Source organism: Stigmatopora argus, chromosome 11 (assembly GCF_051989625.1).
Source record: "Stigmatopora argus isolate UIUO_Sarg chromosome 11, RoL_Sarg_1.0, whole genome shotgun sequence".
Lineage (NCBI taxonomy): Eukaryota > Metazoa > Chordata > Actinopteri > Syngnathiformes > Syngnathidae > Stigmatopora > Stigmatopora argus.
This window is the reverse complement of record NC_135397.1, coordinates 3,894,039-3,909,116: the sequence shown is the minus strand read 5'-3', so window position 1 is coordinate 3,909,116 and position 15,078 is coordinate 3,894,039. Positions and strand designations below refer to the sequence as shown.

At 42.5% G+C, this 15,078-nt stretch overlaps 4 protein-coding genes across 7 annotated transcripts in view; 1 reads left to right on the top strand and 3 right to left on the bottom strand.

Moving 5' to 3' along the window:
* Positions 1–2,323, bottom strand: part of dachc (dachshund c) — a 37,544-nt gene extending 35,221 nt beyond the window's left edge. The window contains exons 1-2 of the mRNA XM_077613592.1: positions 2,288–2,323; positions 2,089–2,127 (exon numbers count right to left, since the gene is read on the bottom strand). The gene's annotated coding sequence lies outside the window, so the exon portion shown is untranslated. The remainder of the gene's footprint in view (positions 1–2,088; positions 2,128–2,287) is intronic.
* Positions 2,324–3,111: 788 nt separating this feature from the next.
* mzt1 (mitotic spindle organizing protein 1) lies at positions 3,112–4,773 on the bottom strand. Its single transcript, XM_077613447.1, has 3 exons — positions 4,414–4,773; positions 4,177–4,322; positions 3,112–4,030 (listed from the first exon to the last, which is right to left on the bottom strand). Exons 1-3 carry the CDS (start codon positions 4,463–4,465, stop codon positions 4,007–4,009), a joined length of 222 nt encoding a protein of 73 aa, XP_077469573.1. The 5' UTR covers positions 4,466–4,773; the 3' UTR covers positions 3,112–4,006.
* Positions 4,774–4,796: 23 nt separating this feature from the next.
* bora (bora aurora kinase A activator) lies at positions 4,797–8,811 on the top strand. 4 transcript variants are annotated; one of them, XM_077613445.1, is made up of 12 exons: positions 4,797–4,989; positions 5,156–5,299; positions 5,381–5,487; positions 5,561–5,606; positions 5,791–5,869; positions 5,949–5,999; positions 6,068–6,124; positions 6,194–6,453; positions 6,606–6,759; positions 6,834–7,291; positions 7,491–7,613; positions 7,910–8,811. In XM_077613445.1, the coding sequence occupies exons 2-12, from the start codon at positions 5,156–5,158 to the stop codon at positions 7,928–7,930; spliced, it is 1,500 nt and encodes a 499-aa protein (XP_077469571.1). In that variant the 5' UTR covers positions 4,797–4,989; the 3' UTR covers positions 7,931–8,811. The 4 variants fall into 4 exon arrangements, with proteins under 4 accessions (XP_077469571.1, XP_077469570.1, XP_077469572.1 ...); XM_077613444.1 differs by having other exon boundaries at positions 4,805–4,989; positions 6,828–7,291; positions 7,491–7,607; XM_077613446.1 differs by having other exon boundaries at positions 4,806–4,989; positions 5,958–5,999; positions 6,828–7,291.
* A 111-nt stretch (positions 8,812–8,922) lies between these two features.
* dis3 (DIS3 exosome endoribonuclease and 3'-5' exoribonuclease) lies at positions 8,923–14,959 on the bottom strand. The gene is made up of 21 exons (XM_077613442.1): positions 14,153–14,959; positions 13,704–13,861; positions 13,440–13,624; positions 13,294–13,367; positions 13,038–13,205; positions 12,688–12,864; positions 12,491–12,604; positions 12,283–12,420; positions 12,063–12,209; positions 11,846–11,962; positions 11,684–11,785; positions 11,435–11,499; positions 11,269–11,353; positions 10,977–11,104; positions 10,802–10,888; positions 10,573–10,729; positions 10,258–10,472; positions 10,027–10,195; positions 9,421–9,579; positions 9,233–9,355; positions 8,923–9,064 (listed from the first exon to the last, which is right to left on the bottom strand). Exons 1-21 carry the CDS (start codon positions 14,369–14,371, stop codon positions 8,996–8,998), a joined length of 2,856 nt encoding a protein of 951 aa, XP_077469568.1. The 5' UTR covers positions 14,372–14,959; the 3' UTR covers positions 8,923–8,995.
* Positions 14,960–15,078: the final 119 nt, after the last annotated feature.

Sequence of the window (15,078 nt, the reverse complement as noted above, 5' to 3'; positions counted from 1 at the left end):
TGCCATTGTTCAGTTGCATTTTCTCCTAATTTTGGGGTGAAGGATCCTTCCAAAAAGAGTTCATTTTTGTATTGCCAATTTAAAAGTGAAAGCCAAAAAAAATAACACCTAATTTAGCCTGTATTTCCACATTCTCACATTAAAGAGTACAAATGCAAATCCGCAAAGGTGCATCAAACATGAAGCGAGAGTTGCTCTTTAATTAACATCTAATCAAGACTCCAACTGGACTCAAGTCTCATCAAAACAACATCATACAAGGGCTACATTATTAGTATTATTACGGTATAAATTGGTCAGCCGACTGCTTTCTTCTTCTATTTCTCACTCAGAAGTTGCACGTAAACAGCAGTTGTTTTTTTCCCCACCTTGACGCAACTGTCCATAATTTGCCTTTTCGCATATGAGGAGCCACTAATCAGTCTAATTATTTCTTGTTCCATCCATTTCCCACGTCAGGACCATTACAGCACCGCGAGGGTCCTGCGCTTTTTAAATGAGAATGCCCTCGTTTATTACCAAAAAAAAATAACACAAACAGGCTTCAGGTAATTATCAGACATGCAAACATAAACACCTTTAGAAGTTTTGGCTGACTTGAAGTTGCTGCAGTCATGTGACCTGACCGCTGCCCTAGTTGAAAAAGCTCCCCCTTCAGATATTTATGCATATATGGCCGCTAATCTAGCCAGGCAGGACTGTGGGATTTGGGAATATTTTTGTTTTACGGCTGATCAAAGTGTCAGGCGGGGATCAGGAGGAACACATCAAACACGCACGCACGAACGCACGCATACACGCAAGACTCCCACGCCCACACTCGCCAATCAGGCAACTCGTTTGCTTTGTGCAAAGCAAGAACATGGATTTGCACTGTGGACCTTTTTTTCCAGTTTAAAGCAACCAGCCCACATTTCTTAGGTGAAGGTCAACTTCAGGTTCATCACATCTGTATCTTCTATACTCAATTGATTTAGTGGAATAGGTAGACAGAGAAGTAAACTGCAACAAGTTACGTATGTTGTTACAGAAATTGGTCAGCGGTACCTTGATTTAAAAGCACCACAATTTACGAAAAGAAAAAAAAATCCAGTTTCTTACTTTTACAAAATGGAAAGCCAGCAAATATACTCTAAGAAATATATTTATTTTATTTACGTTCATGTTTTTCTACATTTAAAAAGACTTATTTCATACCTGTCAACCTCTGCCGATAACTGCCCTTATAAATGATTATGATTCCCCTTACAAACCCCCCAAAAACCTTACAAACACCGTACGACTCGTACGGTGTTTGTAAGGTTTTTGGGGGGTTTGTAAGGGGAATCATAATCATTTATAAGGACAGTTATCGGCAGAGGTTGACAGGTATGTTATTTATTCACTTTTTTACATTTACTGCTTTTTTAAACTAAAAAAACTATTTTTTTTTCATTAAAAATGTGTATTTATTTATTTTAATGAGGAAAAAGACTAAATATTCTCTATTTCTCTTTTCCCATCTATAATCTTCATTTGAACTATATCATAAAACATGCAATCAACACCAGAAGAAATTAAACTACGTTATCATGAGCTAAAATCATTTATCTTCCCGATCACTCATCCTCACAAGGATCGCAGGGGGTGCTGGAGCCTAAGTCTGGCAGCTAGCTAAAATCATTGACCCCTTTTTACTTTTGTGCCTAAGTACATGTCACTTTCTGTGTTTTTCCCCTTATTTTTGCCAGGTAAATGCATGTCCCTCATATGAATAAAACTTGACGACCCAATTGAAGAAACACAGAAGTTAACAGGAAAAAAAAGGACCAGCCCAGTAAGTTCGAACTGCCGGCCTGTCAGTCAGGGCAAAAAAAAAACGCTGACGCCGACACCCTTGCGCTCACGCTGACTTCCTCTGAGGGGTGTTATTGTCAGATGGCTTAAGGGTGGGAAAGTCGGGGAGAGGCTGAGGGGGCTCCTTCATTTGGAGACATCTTAAAGCAGCAGTAGCAAATAACCCTGCCTGCGTGGAAGTGGACCCCTACCCCCACCACACACACACACACGCACACACACTCACAAACCAAATGAGGTAGTAATACAAGCCTTTTCAGATGAGCACTTGCATGAAGCCTGGATATTGGCCTGTAGAGGAAAGTTGCATGATTTCAGCACTTTTTTTTGTTATTTTGCAGAGAGTAAAGAAAAGAAGACAATGAATGCACTGTGATGTTGCTGATAGGTTGATCACTCTCACTATATAAAGATTAATTTAGTTGTTTGTACACAAACAATGCACACGTACCGTGATGGCGTAGAATGGGTTCAGCTGCATGGGGCAATAGTTCAGCCACTTTCACAACTGCAGTAAAAAAAGGCAAGAAAGGCCCAATTATCAAAAAAATCCTGATTATTTCAAAGGATTATCTTTTGGTTTGTGTTGTGACTTTTCCAGTCCAGATGTGGTATGTTAGATTCATGAGGGGGGAAACATTGTTTTATATTATGCTTATCATTCGTGGAGTGCTCTATTCTTCACTACACATAGGTATCTACATAAAAAAATAATATTGAAAAAACAACTTACGACAGCGCACACTTAAGAATAATCACTCAAGAGATCTCCCTAATCAGGTTTTTGCTGACTTTGATTAGAAAGGGTGAAAGTCCTCAAATTAAACACAGTTATCAGTAGTATAAATAAATACCTGACGAGTCCTTTTTTTCATTTTAGACAGCGTACACCATGGGAACCTAATTCAGCCATTTTGTTGTTAATAATATGTAGTAATATGTTTTTTCCGCTATGCATTTTAGTATGGAATTCCTAATAAAAATTCAACAGGCCCCTTGGGTAAACAAGGATACTTAAAGCTACAAATAAGTCGTCAAAGGGGGAGTGTGTATATTTTAAGCTAGAAGAAATTCCCTGTTTTGACCACCGATTATACATTAAAAACAACAAAAAAGTACAAATCACATTTTACTGCTGTTTGTAAGAATGCTAGTCTTTGATAATATGATAGAAATGTTTCCAATGTAATGGTAAATCTATTAGTCAATTGTAGTTATGATGTAGAATTAATCACATTTCTTAGTCAGATGGAAAATACCACAAGACTATTTCCATTGCATCCATGTTTTCATTTTATTTCTTTTTTAATACTTTTGGCATGTGAGGCTGCAAACTCAAGACAAGACCTTCTTCCATATGTAATCCAGGAAATATTTCTAAACAACTGTCTTAATTTTCATAATTTAAAAATTAGGACGTCTTTCCCCAAAATCAGATTAAACTCTTCACGTAAAGGTCGTATGGGCGGCCCGGCGGCTGAGTGGTTAGTGGGTCGGCCTCACCGTCAGAGACCTGGGTTCATATCATACCTGTGTCGAGTTTGCATGTTCTCCTGCGTGGGTTTTCTCCGGATACTCCGGTTTGCTCCCATATTCCAAAGACATGCATGGTAGGCTGATTGGACACTTTAAATTGCCCCTGTTTGTCTCCTTGTGCCCTGGGATTGGCTGGCAACCAGTTCAGGGTGTCCCCCGCCTCTGGCCCGAAGTCAGCTGGGATAGGCTCCAGCACCCCCTGCGACCCTAGTAAGGATAAAGCTGTTCAGAAAATGAGATGAGAGACGTAAAGGTCGTTTTACATGTTGAACCTGAACTGGAACTCATGAAGGTTGGAAGACGCGTGTTACAGCACCACCTAGTGGTCATTGATTGTGCCGATATGAAAAATTCATTCATGTTATGAACATTTACATTTTATACGTATAAAAATAAATGACAAATTTAACAGTCAGGATTATACACCATGAAAACAGTATTATTCTAGATGACAAGGTTTTTGTATACAGCTATAGTACTGTTTTTAAGGGAAAACATTCAAATTGATTGACATGTGCATTCAAGGACAAGTCAAAAATGGGACAACAGAACGTTTGGAGCTTCCAACAGGTAGAGGAAACAGGAGCATTCACTGATGATGCCTTCACTTCCCTGGGAAGTGAAGGCAACATCTTTAATTTGTGCAGTTTTCAGGAGCCTGAAATATAAAAAGACAACGTTGGAGTGACGCGTTCTCCTATTGACATTCAATGCGATCACACATTAGCACGTAGGGTGCCCTCTTCTCACTTTACATAACATAAATATTTTAACAGAGCACTTTAACATATCAAGTGTGTCTACCTTGAGGGTTTCGGAGGCTTTTCTCAGCTCTTTAATGACTGAAGAAAGAGCTTCTGGGTTGATGCCCTGCTCACATAGTCTCACACAGATGGACAGAGATTCCATGTCTAAACCAGTGTTGAGCAGCCTGGAGATCTCCAGCAGAACTGGTGGAATGATAGCAAGGAAACGGGTGTGTTAGTACTGGTAAACACGTGCGCGTCGATTACTGTAAATTTAATAAAATTGCACTATTACCGTCCATGGTCTCTCGAACTGCATTCAGGTTAGCACTGGTTGCACTTGCCATGATTCACAAATGGATAGTTAGCCTCCTTGCTAGCAGTAGAAAGATGCAAAGAAAGATGCAGGTCCAACGCTCGAATTTCAATAATTGAACCACATCTGTATAAATCTTCTAAGATTTGATGTGAACTTTATAAACAGAATTATAAGTATTAAATAGCGAAAACCACGATAGATCGTTGCGTATGCGGCTATATAAACGACGAACGTTGACGACGAGGACTTCTGACGCAAGATGGCCACTGGTTCTTACACCCCCTACCCCCTTTACATCTCGCCTCATGCAATACTTAGATGTGATACCTAGGTTTCAAACTCAGACCATTGCGTCAGTTTGAAGGAGGAAACAGAAGTGACGTAAAAAAAATCACAGATTGGTTGAAACGAACTTCCTGGAACGATTCAATTGGACAGCGGTTAGCGAGGGCAAAATTCAAATAAGCCTGCAAAAGCTTCATTGAAAACGCTGTCTTCATTCTGCCGTGACTGTTATTTCCCCCTCCTGATCTTACAGGGTTATTTAATATTGTAAGTATCACATAAATTGCATCTATCATATCATTTTGGATCTAATTAAAACGAAGGGAAACTTCTCGAATGAACCAGAAAAATAAATGCAGTGTTTGGGGATCGCCTTTCTGAGGCTCTTTAATGCAATATTTCGTTTTGATTGTTTGTATTAACTATGTGAAAGATGGGGGACCACCCGGAGCCGCACATTACTCCAGAAACACCAGGAAAACCTTCTATCAGGAACCCGTTCGAGAGTCCCAACGACTACCGTCACCTCCGCGAGCCACTGGTTCCCAGTCCATTCGTGTACAGGTTATCACAAACCGTAAGTAGTCGCCCACATTTCATATAAAATGCTACAGCATCATCATATAGTTTATATAAGTGTCGATCCGTTTCTGCACAGTCCCCCTCCGAATTCAACTGGTCAATTGACGACATGGCCATTATTCATCCAGTGCACATAGACCAAGAAGAGATCCAGCGACAGTCATTTTACCTCAGCCAGACAAGGTATATTTTAAAAATATACTGCGATAAAAGTGTAGAAAATAGTGGTCTTGAAGCATTTTTTTCCAATCGCTAGGATGGACCTCGACGTTGAAGAAAAGTGTCAGAATGCTATCGAACAGGTATGTTTAAAATGATATTGGCTCACAGAGCACGTCAATAATATACGAATAGAAGTGAAGGCTCATTCATCAAGAATTTCCTCCAATTCTGCAATGATGCACAATTATAGGCACTAATGTGCTACTACAGGCTGAAAGCTGTGACCTGCATGCCCTTTAATGTGGTTTCTATGTCCTTATCCAGTTTTTTACCAAAGGGGCAATTGTGCCCTCTCCATGGGCTTTGTCAGATAACCACAAGAATACGCACAAGTCTAAGACATGTAAGTTTCTTCTCTATATTCCTTTTTCCCCCCCATCTGCATTTAAAAGTTTTAGCCTGTCTCATCACTTATTGTTCAGCATTCTTAGGGTCTCTATCACCGATGATGGAGGAGACGGAAAATAAATCAGGTGATTTTATTTTTATTTTCCAAACTTGTCTTTTCCTTTTGTCGTTAATTAACCTGTTTGCATTCCAGTTGCTTGTCAGACGATCCTCTCGTTACCGCTGGGTTTGGATTTGAGGAAACTTCTCGGTAAGCCGCGAGAAATGGGGGTTGGTTTCACAGTTGATCTGTCATCGTCACGTTGCTGTTGTCTCCAAGGGGAGTATTACCAGAATGAAGAATCTGCGAGCGATTCTTCTCAGGAGAGCTTGAGCTCTTCCCACTTGAGGCGCAAGCTCTTTCTGGACGGCCAAGGCAGCTTCAGCAGCTCGGATAGCTCCTGTCCAGCGAGCCCAGAGAAGTGTCATTCCCAAAGAAAAGACAGCCCGCCATCGACTCAAGGAAAGGTTTTGGTGGGACTGACTTCCAACTTTTCATCTCCATTGTCCTGCGGTGTATCTGCTTCAACTCCCTCAACGGTGAGTTAAAAAAAAGTCTAACTGGTGGTGTCCAAACGATGGCATGTAGGGAATTTGGAGAATATTATTCGATACCGCCCGCAGAAATACGTTATACAAAATTTAATGGAAATCAATGAAAATGTTCCCCTTTTTTTTGCGCTGCTCTTTAGGGTCAGTTCTCATCCAGTCCCATCCTGACCGGCTGCTTCCGGGACTGCAGCAGCGTCAGCCCTCTCTTCCCCGATCGGTCATCCCACGCTGGTGCGGCCTCGCCCACCTTTTCACCCATCATTGCGGATACAGCGTGCACACCAACCGACTCAGGTATTGAACATTCTTTGCCCGTTCAAAGTGTGCTATCTTAAAAAGTCTTAAATATTACTTGATGAAAGCGGCAGGAGGAACCCTGCCCCTCAGCGTCCCCTTGGAGATGGATGTCCCCACCTTTACCTTGAGCCCGGACGTGGACGGCTGCTCCCCTATCCGTAGCTGTTCCCCACAACGGCAGCGTCCCAGAGCCAAACCCAGGCTTCGATTCCGTTCTTGCGTGACCCCGCCCCCCATCTGCCCCTTCCTCGACCCCAGGGTCTCTTACACAGAAGAGGCCGAGGATCCGCCCTCTCCCCTCCCATCCGGGGACACTAACTCCCCCGACGCCGAGAGACTGTGCTTGGTGGACTCTGTGAAGATGGAAAAGAACCAGGAAACCAGGAAGGAAGAGGAGGAAGGCAGCAAAGGCCTTTCTGGACGGATGACCAGTTCGCGAATGGGCAACATTTCCGCTATGGAGAGCTCGCAAATGTTTGCCTCTCTTCTCGCGGAGCGCAGCAGTATTCGCTACGATTCTAGCATGCAGGTTTGTATTTTTTTTCTTTCTTTTAACCTTTCAGGTCTTTGTGAGGGTGCACTATTTTTGACTGCTATTGCATAATACCTAAATGTTTTGAGACCTAAAAAATCATTTGAAACGATACACTGGCTGTTTTGGATTATTGAGCGCTCCTCAAAATAAATGAGGCTTCCGAGGTTGGCCTAACCGAATCCGTTTTGCGCAGGTGGACAGCGGATACCAAACGACCTCAACGATCGACGGGCTGGCCTCGGAGTCCCACGTCAAAGAGTCCTTCGGCACCCACTTGGTGGAGGACGTCCCTCACCAAAAGCCCCCAAAAGTAAAGGTACCACCAGAACTCGGGGTTGTTACTGTATAGCAGTGGTCTCCAAACTATTACATAAAGGGCCACAGTGGGTACTGCGTGTGTTAGTTTCATTTACTTTAGGGATGATAATAAAGGAACTTTTGTTAGGTCTATGTTGAATTTTTTTTTTTAATGGCAGTTTTACAACCAAAGTTAATGTACAAAAATAAGACTTTCTACTGTACAATTGTCTCTTAATGCATCACATGCCCACTCATGGCAAGTGAGTCTGAAACTTTAAAACTCTAACAATCCTTTTTTTTGTCCTCTTCCAGGTGTGGTATCCTCATCACTGACCAGTTTCACACTTTGTTGGAAAGCTACTTCTTAAAGCCTGGATTTTTTTCTTTTAGTTTGAGGCATAAAGAGTCCTTACAAGTGTTTAACGCACATCTAAGGACACCAACACGCGAGTGTTTATCTGTTTTTAAAGGTTAATTTTATCAAAATAGTTTCTATATTTATATTTCCTTTTTTTCCTAAACTTGAAAATGACTTGAAAATTCTGTTCAGTATGCCACGAATGAGAAATGGATTATAGAATCTGCACGATGACTATCTTACGTGACCGGACATTTCGCCGACGGACAATTCGTCGCGGGCTAGGGGATAGTGGTTAGAATTAGGGTTAGGGGATAGTGGTTAAGGTTAGGGTGATTATAATTTTGAGAGAGAGAGATTACCTGGTTGATCGCTTTCAAAAAATTATTCATGCAACAAAACAATCGTTAGCGAGGAAGCAACCGTTTGACAAAAACGCTCTTCAACTAAATATCCATTCGACATATCGTCCGGCGACATTACTGTTTTCGACGAAGTGTCTGGCAACGAAATGTCCAGCTACCCTATCTTAGTGTCTTTAACGTTTTGTGATTCTAAATTGTTATTGCTTCATGTCTTAGTTTAAAAACAAAAAAATCATGGCTAAAGAACAATTTGTCACTTTAAGGCCAACATGACAATCGTCTGGATGGTGGTGCTTCGCAGTTCATCCCACGAATGTGAGCGACATTATTTTTACAAGGAATTAATTATTCACTCAAGACGTATAAGACATGTTGGTTGTTGATTTGCTGTTTTATATGATGCGGCCATTGTGTGGTGCTGTTTTTCTAGGTAATTCCAAATAAAATCAGTGTTCACCAAATCGTGTATTTGGCAACACGGATCAATTGAAGTGGTTTTTGCTTGATTGAAAAATGCTGTTATTTACTCATGTCAGATGATCTGGTGTTTAACCTTTTGATGCACAACATAGTTGCACTCAATGAATGTTTTTCCAAACGGATCATTTTTACACGGCAGCTTTATTCCATAGTCCAAAAATACCTCTAGTCCAGTTCTTGATGAAAAGTGATGACTCAGCGATCCAGTTTGGCCTTCTTATTTTGGGTTTCCAATTCTGGGGCTGAAACGCTCACACCTGGGATCTGAAGGGAAAACGGTGAATGTCATCTTGGGATTTTTGAAATGATTTCATCGCCGCTAACCCAGCAGGATCCAATCTATTAACATTCTTCAGTCTTTTACTACAGCCTAATTGCAAATTGACCCGGCCATCTGGCGTGCGCTAACGGGCGGAACACGTCTATTCTTACCACTGGCTCCATCAAGGCCATGCGTATCTTCTGGTGCTGAATATTGGAGTCGTCCAAACTGATGGTAACCTTCACCCGGTCAAATATATGGAAGGTGTGTTGCCCCACGGTCAGAAACGGACCCTGAATACAGAACGCCGTGGTGCTTTAATAGCAGAAGCTCATAACATGGAAGTTGCGTTTATTACCTCCTCATCAAATACGAGTTGAGGACCCCCCTTGTCCTTGTCGTCGAAGAAGACTGCTCCCTCCAGGCCGAACTTGGTAATGAGGACGATGATGGCATTCTTCCTCACATAAAGGACGAATCCTTCCTCGCTCAGGATGCCACGAGTCTTGAAAAACAACTAGGAAAGAAAGGGGTGAAGAGCCATAAAGTATAGTTCAGTTTTATGATATGAACCTGAAATACACTTATTATTACTTGACCAACTTAAGTTGACGTACTGTATTTTCCGCACTATAAGTCGCACCGATTTATACAAAACCTTCAATCAATGGCATATATTAAAATTAGCTTCATATATAAAACACATCACATTATAAAATGAGTAGTAGTAATATTGTGTTGTGTTATACATCCTCTTGATGAAGCTATAGTAGTAGTAGTGGTTAGGCGAAGTGTTATGCATAAACTATTGATCCATATATACAGTGCATCGAATGCACTGCCAGATTTTGAGAAAATTTAACATAATTTAGCACCTTATAATGGGAAAAATACGGTATATATACACATTAATGTTCGAGAACAGGACCTCTAACCCAGTGGAAGCTGGTTTCTTTTCACTGACCTGTGTATGGAAAGCCACAGATGCCCTTTGCGCATACTGGGACATTTTGTGTCTGTAGTTGAGATTGTTGCATAGCGCCGACTGCTTTTGTTTGTCCGTCAAATCCGGGTAGGTGCTGTCCGCTCCGATGGCCACGGCCAGAAGTCGATGCACGATGATGTCGGCGTACCTGTGCGGCGGGGGGACACGCCTCGTGACATTTTCTCGGACAGCAAAAGGCAGGAGTCGTACCTTCGTATGGGAGACGTGAAATGCGTGTAAATGGGTGAGGCCAGGCCGTAGTGGTGGAAATCGCTGTCCATTCCCGAGCAGAAATAGACGGCCTGCATCATGCAGCGAGTGGCCAGGATACGCAGGAGCGTGTTGAAGTAAGCGAAGCCTTCCACTTTGGCCCCTTCCAAAGAGTCGGCTAGCCCCTTGGCCGAATCGGTGCGGAGAATCACGTCCTAAATTCATAAAATCTTGTTACAATTGACCCAGACATTTAAGAAAAAACACCTATTAAATTCAGTTTAACGTGCATCTCATTAACAGGGTGCCACCCACTTTGGACTTTGCCGCCTTCAGAAGGATGTCGTAGTTGGAAGGAGGTGGCGCCGGATGTTTCCTCAGGAGGGCGCATTCGGAAAACTCGTCGTAGATCTTCTGGGCGACTGAAATGTTGGCCAGCAACATGAACTCCTCCACCATGGAGTTGGACTCCCTGACAACCCAAAGATGACATTGGATCACGCCACAAAATAGATTCAATTAATCCTAAATCTGGACTACTCACATGAGCTCTTTGGTCTGAAGCTCAATGGGGTCGTGGGTTTCACTGTCCATGTGGAAGCGGACCTCCAAAGAAGACAGCGTCAATGCCCTGAAGGTATAAAGATATTGTAAATATGAATTGGAACATGTATTCAATGCCAAAAAGACAGGTCATCCTCGCTTTAGCCAGACCGCACCCTTTATTGATCCTTCCTCTTTTGAGGATCTTGGCCAGCCTGTTGAGGATACGCAGGCTTTTGGTAATGTTGTCGCTTTTGCCGGTGTCATCGATTCTCAACTGGGCCTCCGCGTAGGTAAGAGATGCCTGGATTGAAACAGGAGACAATCCGAGTAAATTAAAGTTTAGTTCTTCAAAACCATAACCACTTTTCTGTCCTCAGTGTTATTGTTTTTTTATGAATTACAGAAATCATTATGGATATACATATCAGCTGGCATGCTCTAGTGAAGGTTATCGTAACTGCATACCTTGGAGTTGATGACACTTTTCGTAAAACGTGTTTTTAGAACTTCGGCCTCTTGATTCATCTCCCAGATGGTCGAGAAGGCCAATCTTCAAACAACAAATCAAAGAAAAAAAAGTTAGTAATAAACATTTGTAGTTACAGTGGTACTGTATGTCAACGCTTCTCACCTATCCACGCCGGAGCGTAGCGAGCAAAGATTGGAGCTGAGTAGTTCGGGAACCATGTCGATCCTCTGTGAGACAAAACAGCCACATGTAAAAAGTCCAATCAGTGGGCCCCGAGTATTGGATTAGGACTTCAGTACTTCAAGTACGTGTGCTGTATATTGACATGAACTCAAACGTCCTTAATTCAAACCCAATTGTGTAAGCATTTTTTAACATTTTTTTTAATCCTTCCACAGTGACTATCCTCACCTTCCCACAGAGGTAAACCGTTGTGCCGCGGTTGGCGGCCTCATTGTCCAGAGCGTTGCCGGGTCTGATGAAGTGACTGACATCTGCGATGTGGACTCCCACCTTCGACATACAAACACATTTTAGTGTACAGAAAACGCATTTTGGGTACTCGTCTACTACCTCCAAGTTCCCGTTGCCGAGCTCTCTGCAGTGGAGCGCATCGTCAATGTCTGTACATCCGGGAGGATCCACACTGCACACTGTCAGATCCCTGAGGTCTTCCCTGCCCGCCATGTCCTGCATTGCAAAAACAGACACAGGTGGACAAAGTTCGGTAAAATATGGAAAATAACAAAAGTATGTTTTGCAGCATACTCATAATTGAGTCATGAATTACCTCAAGTTTGATGCTCCATGGCATTTTGGGAAGAAAACTGAGCACAGCCTGAGAGAAGGTATGATGGGGAACGTCATGCTCTAAAAGGAGGACTTCCTCTTCGGTTGCCTTCTCGCCTGCTGCACCCAAACTGCGGACAAAGTGACCCTAGTGAAGAGAAAATGGCAGAGTAAGTTGTTGTGTGAGTTAAGTGAAGTAAATCACCCTGGCTCGTACTCACATTTGGATATCTGGAGTCTTTGGGCCAGCCATCAATGGCCACCATAATCTTCTGTCCCACTAAGGTGGATGCCTGGCGGGTTTCCACACGGACTCGTGGGATGCAGCGGTCCGCTGGTGTGAAAAGGTGGCGCGTTGACTGTCGCCAGAGAAAGAAAAAAATAATTTACATTTGGCCTTCCCCATATTTGAGTGTTTTCTGTCATTACCTCTTTGATTTGTGACATATTGAGCATCCCACAGAAGGGCCTCCAGTTCCTTTTAATGATGCCCACAATTTTGCCTGTAGGTTTCCTGTTCACTTCCCCTCCAGAACTTCTCAGCTATTCACAAAGAAAAAAAGCGCACTGCATAATCAAGCATGGGCGGAGCCTCCGATCCAGAACGCTGCGTGAGGCCGACTCACTGCGTCCTCTATCTTCTCCTCCTCATCTTCTTCTTCGTTGGTGTCATCTTTGGCCGAGCCCACGTCCTGCAGGATGATGGAAGAGGGCGCCGCCCACTCACCGCGTGGCAACAGCTGCACGGCAACCACATCTTGATGGACGGCTCGGTTGAGGTTATGAAGACCCTGGATGAGGACCTGGCCAGATAGAGAAGGTGAGTTTTTAAGAGCGGTCCCAGATCCAAATCACGTGATCGGACTCGGGTAAAAAAAATATTGGGTGTTTAAAATGTATTCAATTATTTTTAAATAGTAACTCATTGGCTGCCATTGACGGCGATAGACATCTAAGTTCTTATCTGGCATATTACCTCTGTGGCTTCATCCTCATTTTTTTGGATAAACACTTTGGCCTCCAAGTAGTTGTCTCTGCTGGCCTTAAAAGATCCCTGGAGGAAGGCACCACTTTTGATCCCTGCCTGGATTCTGGATAGTGGAAGGTGCTCTGGGAATAACACTTTACTGCTGCTGACGTCGTTCTAATGGGATTCAGAGGCCAAATACAAGACATTAAGCAGCCCCTGCGACTATTCACCCGAATTCCACCCAAGCATTCAATTAGCTTACCTTATCATCATTTGACAACGCCAGGCGATCTACAAGCTCCGGGTTTGCGATCAGACCCTTGATGTACTCCTCGACTAGCACGCGGACAAATGAGGCTTTAGCGGGAAGTTGTTAGTCCGCAAAATGAGTTTGATCAAAAAACTTACATTTGTACACCAGGAGACCGCTCTCTTCTGATTTTTGCTTGTTACCGATGTCATTGGTCAGAAGCACCACCTTAGGGTTGTCGGGGTTTGCCAGATGCTCGCTGTACCACTTGGCGGCCACGCGGATGGCTCGGTCGTTCCTGTCGTTGGCGCTCTCTCCTGGTTCCCGTTCGATGAATGTTTCTCTGTGGGGAAATCAAGTGAAATTACCATCCAATCCAAATGGCAAAGCCAAAAGAGAGAAGTGAAAATGCATCTCCATACCTGTGGTGCTCATTGGTAAAGCTGTAAAAATGTTTTTCACTCGCATGGAGGAGGTCTTTGAGGCGTTTATAGAGCGGTGCACTGCGGTGGCGCACTTCCTGGAGAACCGTCTGGAGGATCACCACGTTACAAATAACAGGGTCCTCCAAAACGTCGATCTGCGGACACAAAAACAGGAGTTGAAGAAGCACCTTTTGAGTAGAAGCACATCCTGAAGATTACATTAATTCCAAAATTTGGACTTTTATTGTCATTGAAGATGTGCACTGCAGCTATTTATTACTAAGTTATAACCAGTCAATGATATTAAACCCACTTTCAGGAATAAAAATATTTTGTTTTGGTCATGATGGTGAGGGTTTTTACCATGTTGCATCCCGTTTGGTTTATATTCTCTATTCAAAGCGTATAGCAAGATGGAAATGGGTTCCAATTTGTTGTTTTCTTACCTGATGTAGCACCACATTGGTGTCGGGGATCAGGTAATGTGAAAATGGACACAGACTGCTCTCTATACAGGCGTCTTTCAGTAAAACGGTGGACTCCTGCTTGCATTGGTCGCATGCCTCACTTCCACACCAAATGTCGTCTCGCAAATAATGCTCGCGCACTATTTTCATCACCCGACCGGAACGAGTCTTTTTAACGAAGGTTTTCGATTTCAACATGATGACTACAAATGTATAAATATTTTTTTAAAGTACAAAACGTTTTCAACTACCATTTGTTAATGGTTAAAATGCGAACATCCCATGTGAGGAGGAAGTTTACCTTGTAGGCCAACTAAAACATTCCCAGTGTTTTCAGTTTTTTTCCTCTGACTGGATAATTGCATTTACAGTGGCGTTGTTCGGGTCAATAAGTAGAGTTTTTAAATGATGATTTAAAAAATAATCTAATTTTGATTTAATAATAGAGCAAAATATTGCCCGTCGTGAGAACGAATTAATATAGATAGGAATTTGTTTTGGTCGGCCATCTACATTTCGATGAGTTCTAGCAACAAAGAAGAAGAAGAAGAAGAAGAAGAAGAAGAGAAAATAAGGCTGGTACGTAGCGCTATTAGCGTTTGGACGTAGTACTGCATTTGTCGTACCTATACATACAAGTATACATTTTTTTGTATTCCTTATGGGTAACACTGATTGGTTCGAAATGGTGCTGCGTTTTGATATTTAATAGGCTGGTGATAATAGTACACACATGAAACAACAGGGAGCGTTTTAAAATATATTTTAGGTCTGGTTCGACATGGCGAGTACTACGGAAGCCTATGGCATTCACCTTTAAAATTAAAAAAAACGCCCTGACAGTCTCTTAAAATAATTTATTTTTTCATGAATTATTTTTGAAAATTCATTCTTTCAAATTAATT

Coding starts and splice junctions, on each gene's coding strand:
- bora (XM_077613443.1), top strand. CDS start 5,156: ATGGGGGACCACCCGGAGCCGCACATTACTCCAGAAACACCAGGAAAA. Junction 5,607..5,790: donor GTCAGAATGCTATCGAACAG/GTATGTTTAAAA, acceptor GTCCTTATCCAG/TTTTTTACCAAAGGGGCAAT. Junction 6,125..6,193: donor GGATTTGAGGAAACTTCTCG/GTAAGCCGCGAG, acceptor GTTGTCTCCAAG/GGGAGTATTACCAGAATGAA.
- dis3 (XM_077613442.1), bottom strand. CDS start 14,371: ATGTTGAAATCGAAAACCTTCGTTAAAAAGACTCGTTCCGGTCGGGTG. Junction 11,500..11,683: donor CGGTTTACCTCTGTGGGAAG/GTGAGGATAGTC, acceptor TTTGTCTCACAG/AGGATCGACATGGTTCCCGA. Junction 10,730..10,801: donor CTTCAGACCAAAGAGCTCAT/GTGAGTAGTCCA, acceptor TTGGGTTGTCAG/GGAGTCCAACTCCATGGTGG.
- mzt1 (XM_077613447.1), bottom strand. CDS start 4,465: ATGGCAAGTGCAACCAGTGCTAACCTGAATGCAGTTCGAGAGACCATG. Junction 4,323..4,413: donor AGTTCGAGAGACCATGGACG/GTAATAGTGCAA, acceptor TCATTCCACCAG/TTCTGCTGGAGATCTCCAGG. Junction 4,031..4,176: donor AAGCCTCCGAAACCCTCAAG/GTAGACACACTT, acceptor TTTATATTTCAG/GCTCCTGAAAACTGCACAAA.